This window comes from Hippoglossus stenolepis, chromosome 14, assembly GCF_022539355.2.
Source record: "Hippoglossus stenolepis isolate QCI-W04-F060 chromosome 14, HSTE1.2, whole genome shotgun sequence".
Taxonomy (NCBI): domain Eukaryota; kingdom Metazoa; phylum Chordata; class Actinopteri; order Pleuronectiformes; family Pleuronectidae; genus Hippoglossus; species Hippoglossus stenolepis.
In genome coordinates, this window is record NC_061496.1 from 27,501,709 (window position 1) to 27,523,188 (window position 21,480).

General features: G+C 41.0%; 2 protein-coding genes across 4 annotated transcripts; both read right to left on the reverse strand.

Moving 5' to 3' along the window:
* Nucleotides 1-724: 724 nt before the first annotated feature.
* Nucleotides 725-10,104, reverse strand: lrrc41 (leucine rich repeat containing 41). Of its 2 annotated transcripts, none has more exons than XM_035177488.2 (10): nucleotides 9,810-10,104; nucleotides 9,193-9,279; nucleotides 9,020-9,078; nucleotides 8,131-8,932; nucleotides 7,630-7,854; nucleotides 5,440-5,604; nucleotides 4,577-4,675; nucleotides 3,992-4,120; nucleotides 3,618-3,726; nucleotides 725-1,034 (listed from the first exon to the last, which is right to left on the reverse strand). In XM_035177488.2, exons 1-10 carry the CDS (start codon nucleotides 9,898-9,900, stop codon nucleotides 815-817), a joined length of 1,986 nt encoding a protein of 661 aa, XP_035033379.1. In that variant the 5' UTR covers nucleotides 9,901-10,104; the 3' UTR covers nucleotides 725-814. The 2 variants fall into 2 exon arrangements, with proteins under 2 accessions (XP_035033379.1, XP_035033380.1); XM_035177489.2 differs by having other exon boundaries at nucleotides 3,618-3,690; nucleotides 9,810-10,101.
* Nucleotides 10,105-11,400: 1,296 nt separating this feature from the next.
* rad54l (RAD54 like) lies at nucleotides 11,401-21,169 on the reverse strand. 2 transcript variants are annotated; one of them, XM_035175742.2, is made up of 18 exons: nucleotides 20,967-21,169; nucleotides 20,800-20,883; nucleotides 19,600-19,710; nucleotides 19,427-19,487; nucleotides 19,190-19,325; nucleotides 18,509-18,578; nucleotides 17,902-18,190; nucleotides 17,182-17,306; nucleotides 16,658-16,808; nucleotides 16,331-16,457; nucleotides 15,936-16,010; nucleotides 15,430-15,560; nucleotides 15,157-15,267; nucleotides 13,444-13,567; nucleotides 13,272-13,350; nucleotides 13,012-13,191; nucleotides 12,736-12,899; nucleotides 11,401-11,695 (listed from the first exon to the last, which is right to left on the reverse strand). In XM_035175742.2, exons 1-18 carry the CDS (start codon nucleotides 20,967-20,969, stop codon nucleotides 11,494-11,496), a joined length of 2,223 nt encoding a protein of 740 aa, XP_035031633.2. In that variant the 5' UTR covers nucleotides 20,970-21,169; the 3' UTR covers nucleotides 11,401-11,493. The 2 variants fall into 2 exon arrangements, with proteins under 2 accessions (XP_035031633.2, XP_035031634.1); XM_035175743.2 differs by lacking the exons at nucleotides 19,427-19,487; nucleotides 19,600-19,710; nucleotides 20,800-20,883; nucleotides 20,967-21,169 and having other exon boundaries at nucleotides 11,403-11,695; nucleotides 19,186-19,249.
* Between the last annotated feature and the right edge of the window lie 311 nt (nucleotides 21,170-21,480).

Genomic DNA, 21,480 nt, shown 5'->3' on the forward strand with positions numbered 1-21,480 from the left:
ATGTCGCAGCTGAAATCAAGACTCATCAGACCAGGCAACGTTTTTTCCAATCTTCTATTGTCCAATTTTGGTGAGTCTGTGCGAATTGTAGCCTCAGTTTCCTGTTCTTAGCTGACAGGAGTGGCACCCGGTGGGGTCTTCTGCTGCTGTAGCCGATCTGCTTCAAGGTTCGACGTGTTGTGCGTTCAGAGATGGTATTCTGCAAACCTTGGTTGTTGGAGTTACTGTTGCCTTTCTATCATCTCGAACCACTCTGCCCATTCTCCTCTGACCTCTGACATCAACAAGGCATTTTCGTCCACACAACTGCCGCTCACAGTTTTTGAAATACTCAGACCAGCCCGTCTGGCACCAACAACCATGCCACGTTCAAAGTCACTTTAATCCCCTTTCTTCCCCATTCTGATGCTCGGTTTGAACTTCAGCAAGTCGTCTTCACCACGTCTAGATGCCTAAATGCATTGAGTTGCTGCCATGTGATTGGCTGATTAGCTATTTGTGTTAACAAGCAATTGAACAGGTGTGCCTAATAAAGTGGCCGGTGAGTGTATATAACAGAGTTATGAAAAATGAAAAACTAATTACAAGGCAACAATATCTGTGTTCTACCATAACTTTACTAACTAGTCTAAACCAGTTCTGGAGCTTTGTCCAGCTCTCTGCAGTTGGACTGCATGCTCTGTGAACACACACTCGACAGAGAAGCTGTTTATCCGGAACAGTGTTGTCTTGAAGTCTTGTATTGAAGTCAAACTGACCACAGACAAAATGAAAACCTGTACAAACAATACTGACTGTTTACAGTCATATTAGTTCACATGTTGCTGATGTGGTCGACCATCGTGTCTGTGGACTTCCACCTTTCCAGCAGCAGCACGCAGAGTGGACGGAGCAGGTTCAGAGCAGCGTTCCAGGTGTCAGGGTCTCGATCCCCAGGGTTCATCCTGAGGTCCAGAGTCAGTCGCTGTGGGGGGCGATGTGTCCTCAGTCTTTGAGCAAACTCCAGCAGCTCCGCCGGCTGAATGAAGTTGTAGCTATTCGGGACACAAGACAGCACATGACAGTGTAAACTTATACCTCATTATGGGTAGATATTATGAATAATACAATAAAAATCACACAAGTACCTTTATATTACACCTTAGTATTGTAATGTAGTTCACATGAAGGATGTATGAGCCTGCAGAACTTTTATTGAAACATATACAGTGAATAAAGATGGACAACATGAAATCATTTTATCACCCCCTGAAGGCTGGCTGCGGTACAGGTCATCCGCCTGCATGTTAGCGGATGGGACATGGACCAAAATAAAAAGTCTAAAGGACATATCACATAAATGTTTCTCAAACATGGTTTTGCTCATTTTAGGAAGACTGATGAAATGCTCATGTGTCCACTAACATTAGTTTTAATTAGTTATTTGATGCTATAAATTCTGAGGATTAAATGTAGAGAACTGAGGTTTTCTCACAACAGTAAAGTGGCCATGTTTATTCAGCATCAGAGAAACAGGAAGCAAGGTGGACATGAACTTTGAATTTTCACAGAAACTTATTAATACAGATAAACTGAAGATGAAACATGTCACAGTGCGCATAGAAGCGGTCATGTCAAAACATCTCTATGCACGTGTGTGTGTGTGTGTGTGTGTGTGTGTGTGTGTGTGTGTGTGTGTGTGTGTGTGTGTGTGTGTGTGTGTGTGTGTGTGTTGGCAATAAAAAGTATTTGAACTCCTAGCATTGAATTGGTTTTCTACATTTACTGGTTTATCTAAGTCACAAGTGCAGACAAAAGCCGTTTCCATACTTGACCTTCGGAGGATGTCTGAAGAATTGGGTTCAGACTTTCTCCGGAGTTTGCCTTTCGCACATGAACAACACAGCAAGAGATTCTCCACTCAGATGCCTTCACAACAACAGAGAAATCTCCAGAGCACTAGAGCGAAGAATGGCCCAGCAAGCAGAGGCAGGATGTAACGTATAAGTTCTGCTGCGGAGATCATGTGATTTTGTTTACAGCACATCGACACCAGCAATGACCCATTACCAATGGGTCACGTTTTAGAAATGTCATCAATACACCCACGCACTCGCTTTGAATCCTGTGGAGCTTCTCCTGCTGTGTTCTCACATTGGCTCCTCTGGACTTTCTGCTGACTTTCTACCAGGAGACTGTCCGGAGAAAGTCCGGACAATCAAATGCTGTTTAAATGATTTGGTTATTATGATCAAGTAATCCGCTTACAGTGTTCCTTTCGGGTCTTTTCATACACAACAGCTTTTACCGGCTCTGTCAGTAATTTACAGTCAGTAATTAAGTGGGTCAGAGACGTCAGCTGAGTCTGTGTTGTTGTGTGTCTGTGTGTGTTCGCAAGTCAGTGCAAGAGAAAGACACAGAGAGAGAAAAGTGAGTGTGTGCTTCCCTCAAGTTCTGGGACTATCATACAGACACTACACAATTCAGTTATAAGAATCAACCGCTTATAGTGATCAATTTGGTCAATGTAAGCGTTTCCATTGTATTTAGTAACAGACTCTCAGTTCTAAATCTTGTGACATCATAGAACCCATTGAATAATCCATACTATCAGAGGATTCATTTTGTTCTGAGGGTGTAGAGGCTCCTACCCAGTATTTATAAAGTTGTACTGAGGTAAGTACTGCACATTTATGCAGTTCTTCACAGTTTGTTTTGGTTTCGAAACTCAAAACACAGTCTCAATTGAGAAGATGGCACTCATCAACAACTAATTTAGTTGTGCTCTCTGATTAGTTAAAACACTGTCAAACTGTGGACTGATGAATATCTGAGCTCTGAAACCTTTTCTTCATGTAGATCAACTATTCTCGATCCTCAGTCTTCTGAGATCTTAAGTGAGACATGTTTCACATAAACAGAGGATGCAGCACTGCACTGACTGGACACCTCCCTCCACTGTCATGAGCCTCACATACAACACTACAACGCTGTGAATATTTGAATGATTGATTCAACAAGAACAAGATGAATATTTTAATAATGGTAATTAAGTTTGTGTATTATTTTAAATTAGATGATCTCAACATGTTACGATAGATTCACATTTTTACATGAATGAAAAGCGTTTGCCTCTGTACAAGACTTTCCCAAAAAAAGTTTTTGAAGTTGTTTTAAGGTTGATCAACGTGATACTTAACCATCATAAGAGTACTGATTAATAATATTGCATAATGACCTAATATATTCCATTGTTACAGTACAAGTATAAATTCAGCAAAGACTGGGTTTGTCCGATACACATTTGTAAAATGCAGTCTGTAAAAGGCTAGTGCAAAGAGGGAATTTCACATTTTATCCATATATATTTTCTTAAGATTAAAATTATAAATATAAGTGTATATATTCATTATAAACTGCCTGTTCTTTATTGTGCATGATTTGGAAATTAAATCAACGGTTTTTACATATTTAGTTTGTCTCAAATGTGAGTAAATCTACATCTTAAAATGGGAGTATATAGTGTATACTTTACCGAAGTGGTATTGAATACACTGTACATATACTGCATATATCAGGAAGAGTATTTTGACCTGGAGCTCAGGGGGCCGGGTACTGGGTTTATCCGCAGCTCTCACCTGATGTTGAGTCGCTTCACTGAGCTGGGGGAGGATCCTGAGAACAGCTCGGACAGCACGCACACATTCTTGGCTGTAGAGACACGCAGCAGCATCAGTGTACAGCCTCCTGTCACTCCATACATCCAACAAAACCATTCATGACTTAGAAACACAGCAACAGCACAGATATTAGTCCCATCTCTGCTGATAGGGAATGAAGGCAACGCTGTGTGATTTCTCACTTGACCTGACCCGTTACACTATCACATGTAAACCATTCAAGATGAAACTTATGGTTTCAATAACACTGCATAGAGCTACTGGAAGAGTGTAGTACCAGTATTGGTGCTGGTGCATCCCTGTTAAGGAAAAGATGTGAAGGATGAACTTACTAAGTCGATTCTGAGCAAGGCTCAGAGTGTGAAGAGAAGGCACTGTCCTCAGAGCAGACACCAACTGCTGCAAAGCCTCCTCCTTGTCACTGCACTTCTCAAGAAGGCGGCAATCATTACACCACAGCTCTAAGGGAGGGAGAGGGAAAACCATGAGGAACTCAAGACCCTCTGACCTGCCACAGCCTCTTCAGCAGGGCCGTGCAGAGACCTTTAGAGGGGCAGGTGCTCAAACTTCAAAAGGGGCACATGGAAAAAGGCTCATATGCCGACATAACTTAAAGCTACAATTTGCTGTTGAGGGGGACTTCCTCTCTTTACATTTGGGTGCCCTTTTCACAGCTGAGGGCTGAGGGGCAGAGCAGTCGTCCTATAACCAGAAGGACGGTGGTTCAATACGAATGTGTGTTGACAAACTATTGTTAACCACTATGAGTGGTAATCAAGACTAGAAAAGCTCTATATACCACAGGTTCTCTTTCATGTTTGGAAAGGTATTCAGCTGCAACATGAAACTTCACCACTAGATGTCGCTAAATTCTACACAATGAACCTTTAAGGAACCAATTCAAGATCTCTTCTTACCTTCCAACTGACAGTTCCTCAGTAGATTGAGGATGTCAGGGAGACAATCGGACAGATTCAAGTCTTCCAAGTTCAGACTCCTCAGGCAGGGATTGGACTCTGAAAGTAGACAGCATGTCATTACTTTTATAGAACATTTACTTTGGCGTTACACTGATGAACCATCATGTTAGGGCAATAGACTGTATATGAAAAGGGATGGACAGATTACTCACAAATTAAACAAATACATACATGGAATCAGTATCAACATTGGTTGTTTGTATATAAAAACATTACTATTGGCTTATGTATCATAGTTATCCTAAAAACATCAGTATGAGACTATAATTTGGTTCGCATGGCAACAGAGCAGCAATGAAGGTTATTCTCACTTTAGCAAATCTTAAATCGGATAATGTTTGAGTAATTCAGTCATTGTAATTTTTTGTAAATTTTGTGGATTAATACAGCAGTGATGTGTGTGTGTGTGTGTGTGTGTGTGTGTGTGTGTGTGTGTGTGTGTGTGTGTGTGTGTGTGTGTGTGTGTGTCATTTATGTCTCTTAATTGTTGATAAAGTAGAGGAGTAGCACATACCAGGCAGATCAGTGTACTGGTTTGGGTCGACACATGTAATTAGTTGACAGTAATTAAATTATAAAAAACATCACTAGACTTGTTGAGACAAATGTGCTCTTACTGTTTTGGAATCGTTTCTCTTTCATTTAGCTTTTTCTTTTCAATGACATTGTTACACTGAAGTTTCTTCATTTATCTCCAGTCATTTTAATGACTTTGATCCACTAGCAACCCCCCAGCTGTGTTGACCTTCGAGACAGACTGGACACTCAAACTGTGGTGAACCCCTGACATGTCATTTTACCTGAAAGAGTGATGAGGAGCTGGCTCAGAGAGGAGCCCGTTGGTAAATTCATCCCAGCTAAGTGAAGTGAGGTGAGATGAGGAGAGCGTCTCAGCACCGATGTGATGAAGTGCAGATCTGTCTGGAGCTCAGTTACTTTGACTGTCAGCTTCTGCAGGGGCAGCTCTGCTCAGAGAACATCAGGAAACAGAAAACTCAGCATGAGTATTATTCATGTGGATACACTCTGTCTGAGCTGCAGCTTTGTTTGGTCTGATGTCACCATAGTCTCAGATCTCAGCTTTTAACAATGCTGAGAACAATATTTAGAGTTGAAATAATTGGTTGGACCAATAGTTTCCAAACCAAGGGTTCAGACCCCCAGGAGGGGGTCGCAGAGTGATTTCCATAAATCAAAAACAATCAGAAAGGGCAGATTTGAGCCATAACAGTTACAGAAGATAATAAAAAAAGAGTAATAGAGCATGGTGGGATGTTAATATCTGAACTGTACCAAACAGTGCAGACTGTCTGTAAGAATCTGGATTTGTTATGTCTGTCCACCTATTTACTCAGGTCTTTCCTTTAATTTGTCAACCATCTGGATATATCCAAACATTTATATGTACCTGCATATCTAAGTCAGAACTCTTCAATAACTAGATGTAAAGGGTTGTAATCAAAACTCTGTTCATGTATTTCTATTAAAAAAATGAAGATTGGCCAGTATAGTATGATGATCCTAGAGATTGAAGAAGATATACTATGTTCATATTCAGGTTGATAATTTTTGTGTTCCTAACATTACTTGAAAAGGTTTACATGCTCAGAAAACACATCACCAGAAAACACATCACTATCTTGAAGCCCGTTCCATACAGTTTCGAGCAAACCGCCTGTTAAACAAGTTCAATACACCACAACAAAACTGTGCAAAACGTTTTGAGATTGAACATGTGCCTTGGCTCTGTTAGAGGAGGTGCCAGACTAGCAGTTCAGCTTGCAATATGCAAATATAGGCCATTAGTGATGGCACATGACAAGACAAGAGTATGGAACTATCAGCCAGGACGACAGACTTCTATCAGTTTCAGGAGGCTCAAGAGAAGTGTATCCAGTGAAGGAGAATGTCACTAAACCAAGTCCCAACAGTGCCCTTATGAAAGCACATTTATATTTATTTGGATCTAAATCTAATTGCAGACACTCATTAATAGAGATGAAACGGTATGAACATTTTGTATCAGGAATTATAGTGAACAAAACGATCGGGGTTATCAGTATTATCGGTTTTATATTGAAATCATTTATATTATTAATAAAAATGATGAAAGAATTTTCATTATTTATTGAATGACATCAACTTGTTATGTTAAGTGCAGATGTTGACCCCAAATGTCAGAGTTGGGACAAAATATTAGTGTTTGTTAAATTCATGCACTGTGGCAACAGTGGCTGTTAGCATTTGTTAGCTATGGCCAGAGACTACCAACAGTTCTTCTGCTGATACCTGCCTGCAGCTTCATCTGCCCTGTTTTTATAACACACAACAAATGCTGTGCTTGCTGCGCCTGCATCTTGGACACTTGCTGACTTGATGCTGGACAGTATCAACCAAATCATCAGGGTACAGTGATTTCTCTAGGATTTTTGCAATGTGTTTATATAAAAGTCTCAGAAATTCTCGTTGGGGACACCGTTGCTCACTGTGGCTGATGCTGGACAGGAGCTCTACACTGTGGTAATCGACCGTGGTTTTAATGATTGTTTAAATTGCACACGGTAAAACTAACCCAATTAATTATACCATGAGAAATCAATGAAAATGTTGCAAATTTTCCAATCTCACAATGTTAAAGAAAGTTTAAAAAATCCTGTATCTTCCCCCTGATCCGGATCCGCACCTACATTGATGGGTTCTTCCCTGACCAATACTGCATCCTTCCACCAGGTTGGCTGGTTATCAGTCCAGTAGTTTTTACGTAATTCTGCCTTAAATATCTTAAGGTTTCCGTTTCTTTTTAACTTTGAATCCAATTTTTGAATTTTTTATTAAATATTTCATTAACACTGAGATTACCGATTGAACCACTACAGTATTTGTTACTTAGTGCCGGAATGGTTCAAGAACCTCGTGCTTCCACAGCTACATGTGTGTATAAACTTTTAATCCCACTAACTTTAAGCCTTTTGGTAGAAGCTTGACAGCACCTGACACGTCTGACTTGGCAGTCTGATGATGATGTGGTCCCCACATCATATGAAGGATCTCCACATGCAGGGACGTCACCTTGGGGACGGCATCCAGCAGGATCTCCATGAGCTTGGTGTATGGCAGGATGCCGATATTGAGATAAGTGAGGGAGCAGCGGGAGCTCTCAGACAGCTGCTTCAGGCCTCTGGCCAGGTCCAACACATCCGAGTCCCTGAAGGTGGCTGCAATGACACGTAAAAAAAAATCACTGCTGCACAAATACTTCTGTTATAGTGTGGCCTTGGTGGTTGGTGTTACCAGTGTTACACAGCCTCTTAAAAAGTCAAGACATTTTATATGTTATGTGAAGTGTAAAAATACAACAAGGCCACTGAAGAAGAGTGCAGCCAAGCAAAGACAAATACACACAATTGTCAACAGTGCAAAAGGATATTCCTACACTCATATTAAAGACAGAAAACCCTCCACCCCAAACTTACAAACACAAACAAACTTACCAAAGCTGTGAAGAGTTAGAGAGCGAAGGCAGAAAAATGTGGGCAGACTTTTCCTCAGCACTCTCAGAGAGACAGACCCACACTGCCTGACCTCCAGACATTCGATCTGTCCCCGTGGACAAGCCCCTTCCGAGGGATAATCACATTGGGAGAAGGGTCCACAGAGAACCTTTGGACCTACAGGGAAATCTGCTTTTCCAGATTCTTCCTCCGATGACACAAAATCCATCTTGGAGCGTTTGCATGGGATGACTGGATCATCTTCATCTTCTGAAGCCCTGGTCTCAAGACCTGCACTGCAACTGGCCCCATCTGCACTGGCTGAAGCAGCTTGTAAAACGAAGCTTCCCTTCTTGCTGAGCATGAGGCTCTTCAACTCTGGATTTTCATACTGGGATCCCCTTCCATGGAGGAGCCAGGCCAGCACGATGGGACACTGCACATCTACAACTATTTTTTTGGTCACACCGTGGTCTAGCAGTCGATGGAGAACGTACAACGCTGCTTGTGTCTTCCTCTTTAAAAGATCGATGGACTGCAACACTCCAACACTCCTGATCTGCTTCTCCAGAAGGTTCAGAAGAGGCTGCCGCTCAGCAATTAAACTTTGAAGGGGTTTGTGGGAGCTTGCATAGAGTAAAAAATGTTTGATACATTTAGCTGCCGCCAACATGAAGGACGATGTGTTTAAATTTGTGATGTTTTTTTCGACAAAGTGGTTTGTGAGGCCGTAAAATAGGGGTGGAAAAAGCATCCTCATGACTTCATGTTTGGCCCCCTCTTCAGTGAGCAAGTCTACTGCCTGAAATGTAACACAGGACACTAATCACATACAGGATTCCAGATGTTACTGCACATTGTAAATTAGAAGAGGAGATATTATACCTACATAGTTAGGTCCATGCATGTCCTTAAGAATCCCAGCCCAACCACAGTGAGTTGATATCCCTGAGAGAGGCAAAACAACAATTACATGAAATCAAAAATATAAATGATCATTTCTTCTGATCAGAGCAAAGCTACTGTCTGTGTGTACAAATGAAAGGCACGGAACACGGTTACCTCTCTGATTGAGCCCCGGCTGCAGCTCATCCAGTTGACATACAGTCAGCTGAGGAAGCAGCTCCTCCATGAGAGCCGCTGGCAGATCTACAGTAGGCAGAGTAAAGGTGAACAGAAAGAAACGTCCATGAGTCCACTGTGAATGAGCCCTGGGACCATAGCTTGGGACCCATCTCTTTTAGGTGTTTGGTTATCAAGACTAGAAAAGCACACACACACAATATATATATATATATATATATATATATATACAAACACAGACCATTTACTATTTTGACTAAACAAGTGCTCTGGAACCAAATGATCTACATGAGAGCAGGCAGTCAGTGGTACACAGGCTAATACTGTGTTTACTATTCACTATTGTCACATTTTAGAGCAACCATCTTGAATGAATGATGTTATGACGGACATATGAATAAGATATGACTGACATGGCCAAACACTACTTATGGAGATGGCTCCAGTGGCGCTACTGTGTCTGCGTGTGTCCATTGCGTCAGGTGCATGTTAGCTTCTGCTAACGGTTCAGAGCACAGTGTCTATAAAGGCTAGGAGCGATCATCTGTGCAGAGTGTTGGTACTGTAATAAGGTGAAAGAACAGACACACACTTACCGAGCACATGCTCCGTGTCCAGAGCAGCAAAGTGCTTCCTGACAGCCTGTAAACATGTCTCCTTCAGGGATGCAGGCTCAGCTCCGGCCATTGTTGGACATTCGCATGCGGATCATTGACAAACGCGCTAACTAGCGATTCTAAATGTTCAGATTTCAATTCTTTCTCTTCTTCTTTTTGTTTCTTTTGGGCGGGTGGCAACCAACGTTAAGCTGCATTACCGCCACCTACTGTGTTGGAGTGTGAGTCAGCCTTATCTCGGTCCCATTCCCAAAGGGAAAAAAGCAATTGTCATTCATGAGATCATGGTGGATCCTGATCGTGGTGTCAGCTGATCATGGACTATGATCACAACAAGACTGCTTGATATACAATATGCCTACTCACATATTCTACCATTACTGGCAATAAGTCCTCCAAATATTTTAAACATTGACACACTTTTCCATTATGTTACAAACTGTATAAAATTGGATTGATAACATTTCCCGTATTCTTTTTTTATTTGGACAATCTAAATTCATGAATGCCTGACATGGTTAACATAATAATTCCTATGGGTAGATATTATATTCATTGTAGTAAACTGCATCCACTAACGCACCACAAGCAGTCCTTTCTGCTTTCTACACATTGGGATGTATCCATCACTCACACATCCACACTGAGGTCAGAGCTGTAAGAGGCCTGTTGGGGTTCAGTGTCAAAGGTTGGGAATAAAACCAGCAACCTTCCATTAGTAGACGATTCACCCTTCTTCCTGATCCACAGGCTCAAAGTTAAGCCAAAATGATTTAACCTGCACTAACTGGTGTTGTTGTCCACTTTGTGGCAGGTAGTGGAAACCTGCTTATCACTTTTAATGTAAAGTTACGGCAGACTTGCAAACAGATGCTCATTTATAGATCCAGCTACAGTAAACGTCATGTGGAGTTTTTTCTCTCCACTGTTGCCAAGTGTTTGCTCATAGTGAGAATTGTTAGGTTTCTAAGGTTCAACCTTACTATGTAAAGTGCCTTGAGATAATGTTTGCTGTGACTTGAAGCTTTATAAAATTGAATTGAATCTTTCTAAGCTGCTTGGGCTCAGAGAGCATTTCACATGAGATAAATATTATTATAAAATTATAATAATAATAAAATATAAATGCTGTCGTTAGATGTCGTTTTTAGTTTTTTAGAGTGAAAACTATGGTTATATTTCTACATCAGTGCCTTTTGTGTCCCTAAGATATGATCAGTCATGAAACTATAACAGAAAAAAATATGTTAAAATAGAACATTACTATGTCCTCAATACAACATTAAAGTTAAGTCAATTAAATGTAATTTGTAATCATTCCAATGCTGATGAGGGTGAGTTTTTTAGCAGGACTTTTGCTATGATTGTCCTACTTCAGCAGGACTTTTAATTATATTATATTGCTTTCAGTAACCCTGTTACCCTCAACAAGAAAAGGATTCAAACAGCTCAAACACAAGAATGTTTCTCTCATCTCTAATGTATACAATATTATCATTTTGGATGTATCATGAGGTTTAACGGGGGAGCACACAACATCTATACTTTTTTAACAAATGTTTTAATGTTAAAAAAACAACAGAAAAAAAACTCAACAACAAATAAATACAGTTTCCATATATACAGGCAGTAGAGATATATGACGTCTGTTGTGTTCCTCCTGCTACACAACACCTTTCTGGTCCTCATGAGAGCGCTGATGGAAGACAAAGGACACCGCAGCATCCCAGGAGGCTTTTAGCACCTGGTCCCTCAGGCCCTTTTTGTTGAAGCAGTGGTTCCACTGGGAAAGGTTACTGGTACAGTCAGAGTCCTCTGCAGGAGGCCGAACCTCGCTGCCATTCACACAGCGGTTACAACGAAACCTAATAACAACACAAGAGGCAGGAGGAAAGGCTGCTTGAATACATTGCTCAAGTAGCAGCAGTTTATTTCAGCCCTTGTCTCTGCGATGACTTATCATTGTCAAATCAGTTTCCTTAAATATGTTTCCTAGCATTTCAGGTGTAAGGAAATCTGCTATGTTACGTGTCCTCCTCTATTATCCATTCAACAGCATTATGTTAACACGTTTACTGTTGCTTAGTTTGTTGTCTAGTCTTCTGCATTAGCACCACCCGTTGGACTGAAGCAAAACAGCTTGTTGTGGCTGTTGTTTTAGACTCAGTGGAAAACGCAGGTGAACAATGGTCTGGAGGAAAGTTCCATGAAAAAAGTTCCTGTGATTAAAAGGTGTGTTTGGTCGTAATGCTGCAATGCTTTTCCAGAGAGTTTTTTCCCAATCAAGTTTCTATCAACCTTCAATTTGATTGTGGACGTTTGTATCGCAATTTCATATTTGGTTTCAAGATATCTTTAAAGTCCTGACCGTGGGCACGAAAAAGTGCACTGAATTCCACAATGATTGAGGTCTGTCATATAGAATCATGCATTAGTAGAGCAATATAAATCAAACAAAAATGCTTTATTGCATTTTCCAGTTTCAAAGCCTTCGTCGCTTGTATTTTCTGTTGACACTTATATTAAAAGAAACTACAAGGCCCAGCCTTTATCATCATCATCACCCTCACTGGTATTAAGCAGTTGGGTGAATGTATTTTAAAACCGAAAGTGTTCTTGATTCTGTATTGTATCAGATCCTTAGAGCCTTGCTGGAGTTTGGTCTGCTAATGTGACATAAGCCTTGAATGCCTTGATTTTTGACTCACAACTGGGGATAATTACAAATAAAATATTGCTTTTTACTGTTATTGCGAAAAATTTGAGGGTGTCCAGATCAATTTTAATACGTCCAACTAGTTATTTGAAATAGTTTCATCTTTATAAAGCTAATTCACTCCTCTGTAGAATCAGCAGAGTAAGCTAGCATACACAACTTGCATGAATAATTATGGTTTATTTTTACTTGTCATGTGTGTCGCTGCTGGTCTCCTCGTTGAGCGTGAAGAGTTCTCGGAGTTCACCCAGAGAGAAGTGGCGCTCCACGTCCTGCTCCTCATCCACCACACAGCTGCTCAGGGCTTTCTTATGGGCCTGCCTCTGCAGGATCTTCTCCTCGATTGTCCCCGTCTGTACACAAAGATAGACCAGTTAGGCTGGGAAACCCTGCAGCCCTGAAACATCTAATACCACGATCTCAACTTTGAAGAACTCTATCAGTAGGTAAGAAGACTGAACCCACAGAGAGCAGTCTGTAGATGTAGCAGGTCTTCTTCTGGCCGTCTCTCCACACCCGGGCCATTGCCTGCTCGTCATTGGCCGGGTTCCAGTCAGGATCAAACATCACCAAGCGATTAGCACCAATCAGATTCAGGCCACATCCACCTGCCTTACTGCTCAGCATGAAGATGAACTCTGGGCTCTGAGGAACAGATGGATCAGAAACTCGTTAACTGCATTTCAGATGTCACAGAATCCTTTCAAACAGAGTTTTCAGCTTACTGATGGATTGTTGAATCTTTCCACAATCTTGGCCCTCTTCTTGATGGACATCGTCCCATCCAATCGAACATAGAGATATCTGTAAAACACCAGGAGGATGGTTGTTACTCGCTTTAAGTGACTCCCCCCCAAAAACACTACAACAATTAAATGATGGTTTCCCAAAAATTACCTTCTAGATCTACATAGTTTCTCAAAGAGGTCCAGTGTTTGTGTGTAGTTGGAGACGAGCACCACTTTGTCACTAGTTGTTGTCCTCGTCATTGCCAGGATGTAATCAAGAACCAGCATTTTCCCTGGAAACAAGAAGACAACTTCAATAAATTCTGCATTTTGATGGCACTCTTCCACTCAAGGCGCTTTACATCGCAATATACATTCACCCACTTACACACATACAGCACTTTCTAAACCTAACACTTTGTCAATCACATATCTCATTCGTTACAGAAGGCGCAGCCGTAAGGGGCATTTGGGGGATTCAGTGTCTTGCCCAAGGACACTGCGGACTGGAGGAAATCTAAGCCAACTGCTGACCATCTGATTAGTGGACAACCGGCCCTACATCTGGACTCACAATCACCAAGCTACACCACAATTATTAAACCTGCAAAAACGGGTGCTTTTGTCCACTTAGGGACAAGAGAACAGTATGCAGTATTCACTCTCAGTTTAGGTCTGGTTTGGTCTCCATCAAATGCTCCTAGACGGGGCTGAACTAAAGTGTTTGTCAGAACCTTTTCACTGAGAACAGCTGCTGCTGGAAATAAGACTGATGAGACAGAACCAAAACAGTGAGGCTTCAGTGAGGCAAGAGGCAAAAGACAACAAGAAGCTCCACAGACATGAGGGGAAATAATTCTCTACAGGTTTGTCACACCTGTCATCTTCAGGAACTCATGTTAAGAGCTGTTGATATGAACATTTTAAATAGAGCCATGTTTCATCCACATTATTTTCAAAGGCCCCATAAAATACAGTGAGGTTTAGGAACTAAATCTCTGACTTTTCACTTTTTTTTACTTTTACTGTTTAATGACTTATCCTGCACACAGGGGTGTTTACTCATTTTGCAGCCAATAATAAAACTTTCTGGAATTGTTAACTCCCGTCCTGTGACTAGAATTCTGCCATTAGCGACTGGCCCACAGGTTTCATTCAGTTTGATCAATCGGTTAAATCCACAGGCATGGGAGAGCAACAGTAACTTTCAATATTGAACTGCTGGTGTGGGAAATTAACTTTGTAGATTTTGGGTAGATGTTGGGTTAAGACAAATGGTTCCAATGTGATGATTATTAGGTTATTCAGATGATGTCTGTATGATACTCTGTGTTCATGTGAGGTAGCAAGATGAGAGTCCACCGACAATGAACTAAAAGATAACATGAAAAACCCGTTGAACAAAGGAGGGCCTGATTAACACCTGGAAGTATGATTCAATTAGATAATAAGACAAGACAATCTGAAAGTCTGACAGAACAACCGCCTTTCTTCATACAGCATTGAACGCCCAACATTCAAGAAGAATGTCTTCTACTGTCAAATCTGAAGCAGGGGCATCCTGCACATTCAGCATTATTGGCTACTGTAACAGCCAATCAATACACACAACAATTCCCTCAATAGCTTCATGTTTTTACTGAGCAACCGTAAATAAGCAGAATCAAATAGCTCTAACGTCTGTTTCACTGGGTCTTTAAGCATAATTACAAACTAAAATGTTAATCCAGAAATTACCACATAGCTTCACATGTTGTCCAGGTAAAGAACTTTAGATTACCTTTCAGTTAATCTACTTCTCTTACACATGAGTCAATCGTGCTGTATTTCTGGATTACTTTCTTTTTGAACACTATCACAGCTGTATTGGACATGTTCTTACCAGAAAGCTGAGGCTCCACAGCTTTAGTGCAGTATCCCGGTGGAAATAGATCCAGCGCCCCGTCAAAGCCCTCCTCGCCCTCCACACACTTCTCATAGATGAGTGCTGGGTCTAGAACACAGACCAAGCAGCAGATGGTTCTAAATAAAATGGGTACTACTTGGCTGTACTTGAGAAGCCTATCTTTAAAAAGTAACAAGTTTCTGTCTATCACGGATACATTCACTGATGCTACACAAAAAATAGTGCGTTCTATTTGGTTTAAGCACTTACGATTACACAGTTTCTTGAGTGATGTGATGGAAGACAGGGAGGAGACACTTATCTTGCCCTCCTGTAACGTCTCAACAGGTTTGGCCTGTCTCAGGAAACGCTTATAGAGCTCAGTCTGTAGAGGAGTCAGCCTGAAGAGAAACACTTGTTTGAATGAAAACTCTTTTTTCACATATTGTCAATGTTTTGTCATGAAACTGCATTATAAACTGCAGTATTACCATTTAACAAAATTAAGCCATATTTCTCAGCTTCGTTTTGTTAAATGTAGAGAAATGTTTCTACTTCAGGTTATGAAAAACACGACTTTAGTATTGGTACTGAACCACAGTTGTATGTGTAAGGTATGTACAGTGTGTACAGTATATATATATATATATATATATATATATATATATATATATATATATATATAAAGCTTTAGTAATACTTAAACCTAGACAAACATATTCCATCTCTCTTTTTACATCTAAACCTTTATGAAGAAACCTGGTGAATCCACCCACCTGCAACACACAACCTGCTCAATTTTCACAGGGAGATACTTCGACAAGATATCAGACGTTCTCCTGATCAGACACCTGTGGAGGCACAACATGCTCAATATTATAAGGACAGTTAAATACAATCATGTGTTGGCATTTACTATGTTAAATGCATTAAAAAATAAATGAGCAGAAGTGATAAAACACCTGATGACCTAATAGCAGTCTAAGGTAGAAATGAACAATGTGGATAAAATCTTCTTTTACAGTACATTGAATTTTACACAAAGTAGATATGTATATATCGTGACAGTTAGCATATATGAAATTTTTATTAAAAGGAATGACAAAGTTAACTGAAACATGAAAATAAAATAGAAATAATACACCCTGTGTTGTTACATGTGTGTGCTGACCTGTTGACGATGCTGATGAGCTCCTTGAGTTTCTCCTCTCCAGCGTGTCTGTCTCTGTCACTGGCATCTGCATCTCTACCCTTCAGGATGGGAAGCTCAAAGCGCTTTTTAAACTCCTGAGCTGTGCCTGTCATCAAGATGAAGAAACAAACAAGTAAACAAACAAAGCACAAACTGCAGAAATAACTCAAATGTATGTATGTATGTATGTATGTGTATGTATGTGTTTGTATGTGTGTGTGTGTGTGTGTGTGTGTGTGTGTGTGTGTGTGTGTGTGTGTGTGTGTGTGTGTGTGTGTGTGTGTGTGTGTGTGTCTGTCTGCTTACCAAGGATCCCAGCATTAACAAAGTGGACCAGGCTGAAGTACTCCAGCAGATCATTCTGGATGGGCGTGCCTGATATGAGTACTCTCCTCTGTGCACTCATGGCATTCAGGGCCTGGTATGTCTGGTTGTCAGAGTTCTTTAGTCGATGGCCCTACACACATACAATTATTTTTTATAATTTATTTGTTTGTTTGTTTAATTAATAGGAAAATGCACACTGATAACGAGACCTGGGTTGGTAACATAAACCCAATAGTTTCAGTTAAGTGATCACACATCTGGTTTGAAACGTGTCAGGTGAAAGTGAATTATGTATGACATTCTAATATCTACTTTAGCTTACTGACATCAGAGTTTGTCCAAACTCAGTGTGACTAAAGAAAGCCTTGTGGCCCCAACAGAACTGCCAAGGTATAGCTATTTGCTGCCATCAACACATAAAAATAAACAGTCACACACAAATGTTTCACCACTGTAACAGCTGTTCCTGACAGTTCTAAAGAGTAACGGATCAGACGAAATACCTCGTCACAAATGACAAGTCCCACTTTGCCCTTGTGTAAAACCTCAGTGTGCAGTCGAAAGGTCTCATAGGATATGATCAGGATTGGGGTGGGAACTCTCAAACCATGCTGAGACATGAAGTTCACTAGAAATCACAGAAAACAAACCAATGAAGAGACACATTCTCATTACTCCATAACAACTCCTTAAGAAAACCTTTCTCATAACATAAGTTGGTATGTTGTTGTAGGAAACTTCCATGGATGTGGAATGCTATCATTTTGTCTCTGTGCTTGTGAATAATCATTGTGTGGATTTAGTATCAGTGAGTCCAGTCAAAGGCCTCTTATGTAAAATAAGTATTTTAACCTGAAATCTGAATATTTGGAAAAAGCCCTGAGATGATGATGATGATGATGATGAGTGCAAATTGGTTTGCCTGGAACACATCAAGAATACATAGGAAGACATATTGATTACGGCAGCCTTAAAGGCACTTGTGTGTCTGACCCTATACAGCATTCTGAAAGACTAAAACCTACAATCCAAGAGCACAGGTGAAGGTAACTGGTAATGGATGTGTGGCCACCTGACATGTATTTTCAATGTGCCCACTGACAATTAGTGTTAACCCGTCTCAAAGGATTGATTATGTTTACGATATGGCCCAAGAGGGGACTTACCAACATATCTCTTTGCTGTGGGTATTCATAATGAGAGGGAAGGAAGAGATTAACTACCTAGCTGCTTATCGATTGCATCCTTTGAACCTCCATCAATGGCCACTGGTGTGATGCGTCCTCCCAGCCACTTTCCTACTTCATTGTACCAGTTGCGAACTAGACTAGAAGGTGAAACCACAATGACCTTGTCTATCTCTGGCTTAGCATCAGGGCTTTGGCGTAGCAAGGTCCACATTAGGGCGATGCACTGCAAAGTCTTCCCCAAGCCCATCTCATCAGCCATGATGCAGCCATATGATTCTGAGATGCGTCTGCCTGTCACACACTCCCACAGGAACTTTACCCCCTGTGGGAAACAAAAGACATCATTTTCAACTTCAAAGACAAAATCTTATCGTTACACCAGCTGTTTATCCCTGGTTCTCCTCACATCTTATGGATGAAGACTGTAAGATGTAATTAAAGGTTAGAGAAGAAGCTTGTAAGTGGAACTATACTTGACTTTGTTCTGTCACCCTACTGTTTGTAATGTCTAAGAGTGAACTGACTTCTCAATCCACCAACAAAAGGCCAAATCAATATCAAAAGATTCTACATCTCTATGGTTTAACAGTGTTGTTGTGATTTTTTCACATTTGTTTAGTACAGGAAAAAAATCGTTTACCTCTCTCTGATGGGGTCTGAGCACTTTTCCTAAAACTGGATCCACGACAACATGGACTGGCAGTTTTTCTCTGAGCAGGAAAAAGAGGGATCTTTTTATTACATACATTTACATTTGTCCACTGTTGATTAATCAATGAAACATATGTTCTTGAAGTCCATATTCTAGATGTGTGTAGTCAATCATTTATGTGTCTGCCTAAACAATATGGTATGTGACAACTGTCAGATAGATATGCAACAGATCACTGTGAGGTGATGATGGGCGGCAGATTGCCAACTCATTGAACGGTAAATGGTCTGTATTTATTTCGCACTTTTCTAGTGTTGATGACCACTCAAGGTGCTTTACTATACAGTTTTGCCATTTACCCATTCACACACACACACACACACATTTATACAGTGCATCTATGTGCATCACTTACTCTGTCATACATCGTTCATACACTGTGGGCACAGCTGTCAGGGGCAATTTGGGATTCAGTATCTTGCTTGAGGCATGTGAAATTTGGGTGAGGGGGATTGAACCGCCAATTCAGGTTAGTGGACGAAACTTAACCGTAGTAAATACAGTACCAACTCTGTCGCAGACAGATGGCAAAAATAAGTTGATGTAATTATTGAAGACACATCTTATGGAAATCAACTAAGAGATTATTTGATGGAGGGAGGTACCTACTTGTCAGCTTTGATCAGGTCATGAGCACTCAGATTCGGGGGCTCATAAAGAACCAAAGCATCCTCTGCAAAGGGATCGTGAAGTGCTTTCCTCACTCCTGCACGCTTCAGACCAAGTGCCCTGATTCCCAGCGCCCCTGTGGGAAATGAAGCAGTGAAATGAATCCTTTGTAATGTCATGTAATGCACTAGACATAAGTAGATGTAAGAGAAGCTGTATTGATGAGAGAAATGTTACCTGTGTAATTTTGAATCGGAATTTTAAATGGCTTGGAGAGGATACTTCGAATAAATGCCTCCTGTGGATAAGTTTGCCAAGTCAAGTTACCCAAGTCATGGCATCAAGCAGTAACCATTACTGCATTTGTTTACAAAATGTGTGCAAAGATTACACTACCAGACAGTGCTTACATGTTTTTCACCATCCACACATGCAGGCCAGTTGTTGAGCTGAGTCAGAGGCTTTCTGAAAGGAGAAATATGGTTCTCTCTCTTCTCATTATCTCTTTTTCTTTTTTTGTCCTGTGAAGAGGCACAACACACATTTCAATTTCAACACTCACATTCTCATCCTAACCATTTCTCTACTAACTAAATCATACAATTTCTTCCCGATTTCCAAACAAGAGGCCTTATGAAGAAAAACTGTGACTCACTTATCTCCATAAATGACACATTACAAACATGAGAGAGCATTACGTAAGCTGCTTTCACTAAACTATAGAAAACTAATGCTTCCCAGTGATTCAGCAATTAAGTGTTTACAAAATGAAAATAGGCTGTTGTTGTAAAGTGTCTGCAGACATGTTGTACAAGGTCTGTGAATATTCCAGCAAGTAAGAAGACATCCAACTCATCATTATTATTATTATCATCATCAGCACCATCACTATCACTATTTTTATTACCACCAGTGTCTGGCTGTGGTGGCTACGAAGTCGAATTTGTGTTGATCAAAGATGCTTCAGGTTTAACTCTCCTTTTGACAGTGGTTTACTTGTTACTGGGTCAAGTCACCATGGTAACTCAACTGCTGATCAGGTCAGCTGACTCAATGAACTCTTTTAAGTCCCTTCTGAAAACATACTTTTATCGGAGAGCCTTTCCTGATTTTACCTGAGTCTTTACTGTCTTTTAAATTATTGAGCATTTTACATGGCCCTTGTATACACTAATGTATTTTACCTGTTTCTTCTCAACCTGATTTTTTACGACCGGTCTGTTGTTGTTTTTTTGCTGCCTTTGTAAAGCACTTTGTAACATATGTTTTGAAAAGTGCTCTATAAATAAAGATTATTATCATTATAGTAAAGCACCTTGGTTCAGCACCTGCTTTTTTAAATATACTATATACAGATATGAGACTTGACTACATACATACACCTATTCTAGCTCCATGTTAAGGTGTAGGAAAGGAAACCAACATTTTACTGGTCCAGTTGATAACCATTGTCATAGCACAGGTTATCAGGGCGGCTGTGAACCCAGATTACATGAGATCTACTGGCTGTGCCTATGTGGCTCCGCAGACCAGACCCGGGTCACCCCCACCTCCACACAGGTGGTTCACACGGTGTAGTTCAGTGATGTGTTCGAGTCCCACTAACTCACGGTTCTACATGTCCACTCCTCGTCCTCACAGGAGTCACCCCCCTGCCTCCGCTTAGCGACCTGACTGGGAGCCAGACTCCTCCTCTGATAAGGAAAGCATTGGTTACACAGTGTAGTTAGGAGTCTGCAGCGTCAGGGAACAAACACGGACACTTTGTCTCACTCACCATTTTCTAACGTTCAGCGCCTGTTGCCCAGGAAACGCGTCACTCCCATGTTTATGTGCGAGAGGTGGAGCACTCAGCAGACAGTGACCTTCACCTCAGCTGCTGTCAGTCCAGTGAAGAGCTCACAGTAGTCTTCATTACAAACACACGGCGGTGCCCCTCCGGTTTACAGCCACTCCGTTTCTATCAAAGTTCGCGCTAAATGTTACACAACAGTACGGCAAGCCCAAAAGGTCATACTAACTGTTGTGTGCCTGCTGTAGTGCGCCGCCGGCTGGGAGACAGCTGACATTGCAATCTCTACGCCATACTGCAGTGCCCTTTCTAAACCTGCGTGTTTGGAATGGGCTGTTCGCTGTGTGGATGCTCAGGACTCACCTGAGAGTTATTCACTGAGTCCTCCTCAAACAGCTCGATAATATACTGCCACTGTCTGATTGTGTGTGTGCTGAGCTTCGTACACACAGTCTATGGTGCAGACTCAGTAAAAAGTCTTAAGTCATAAAATGAAACA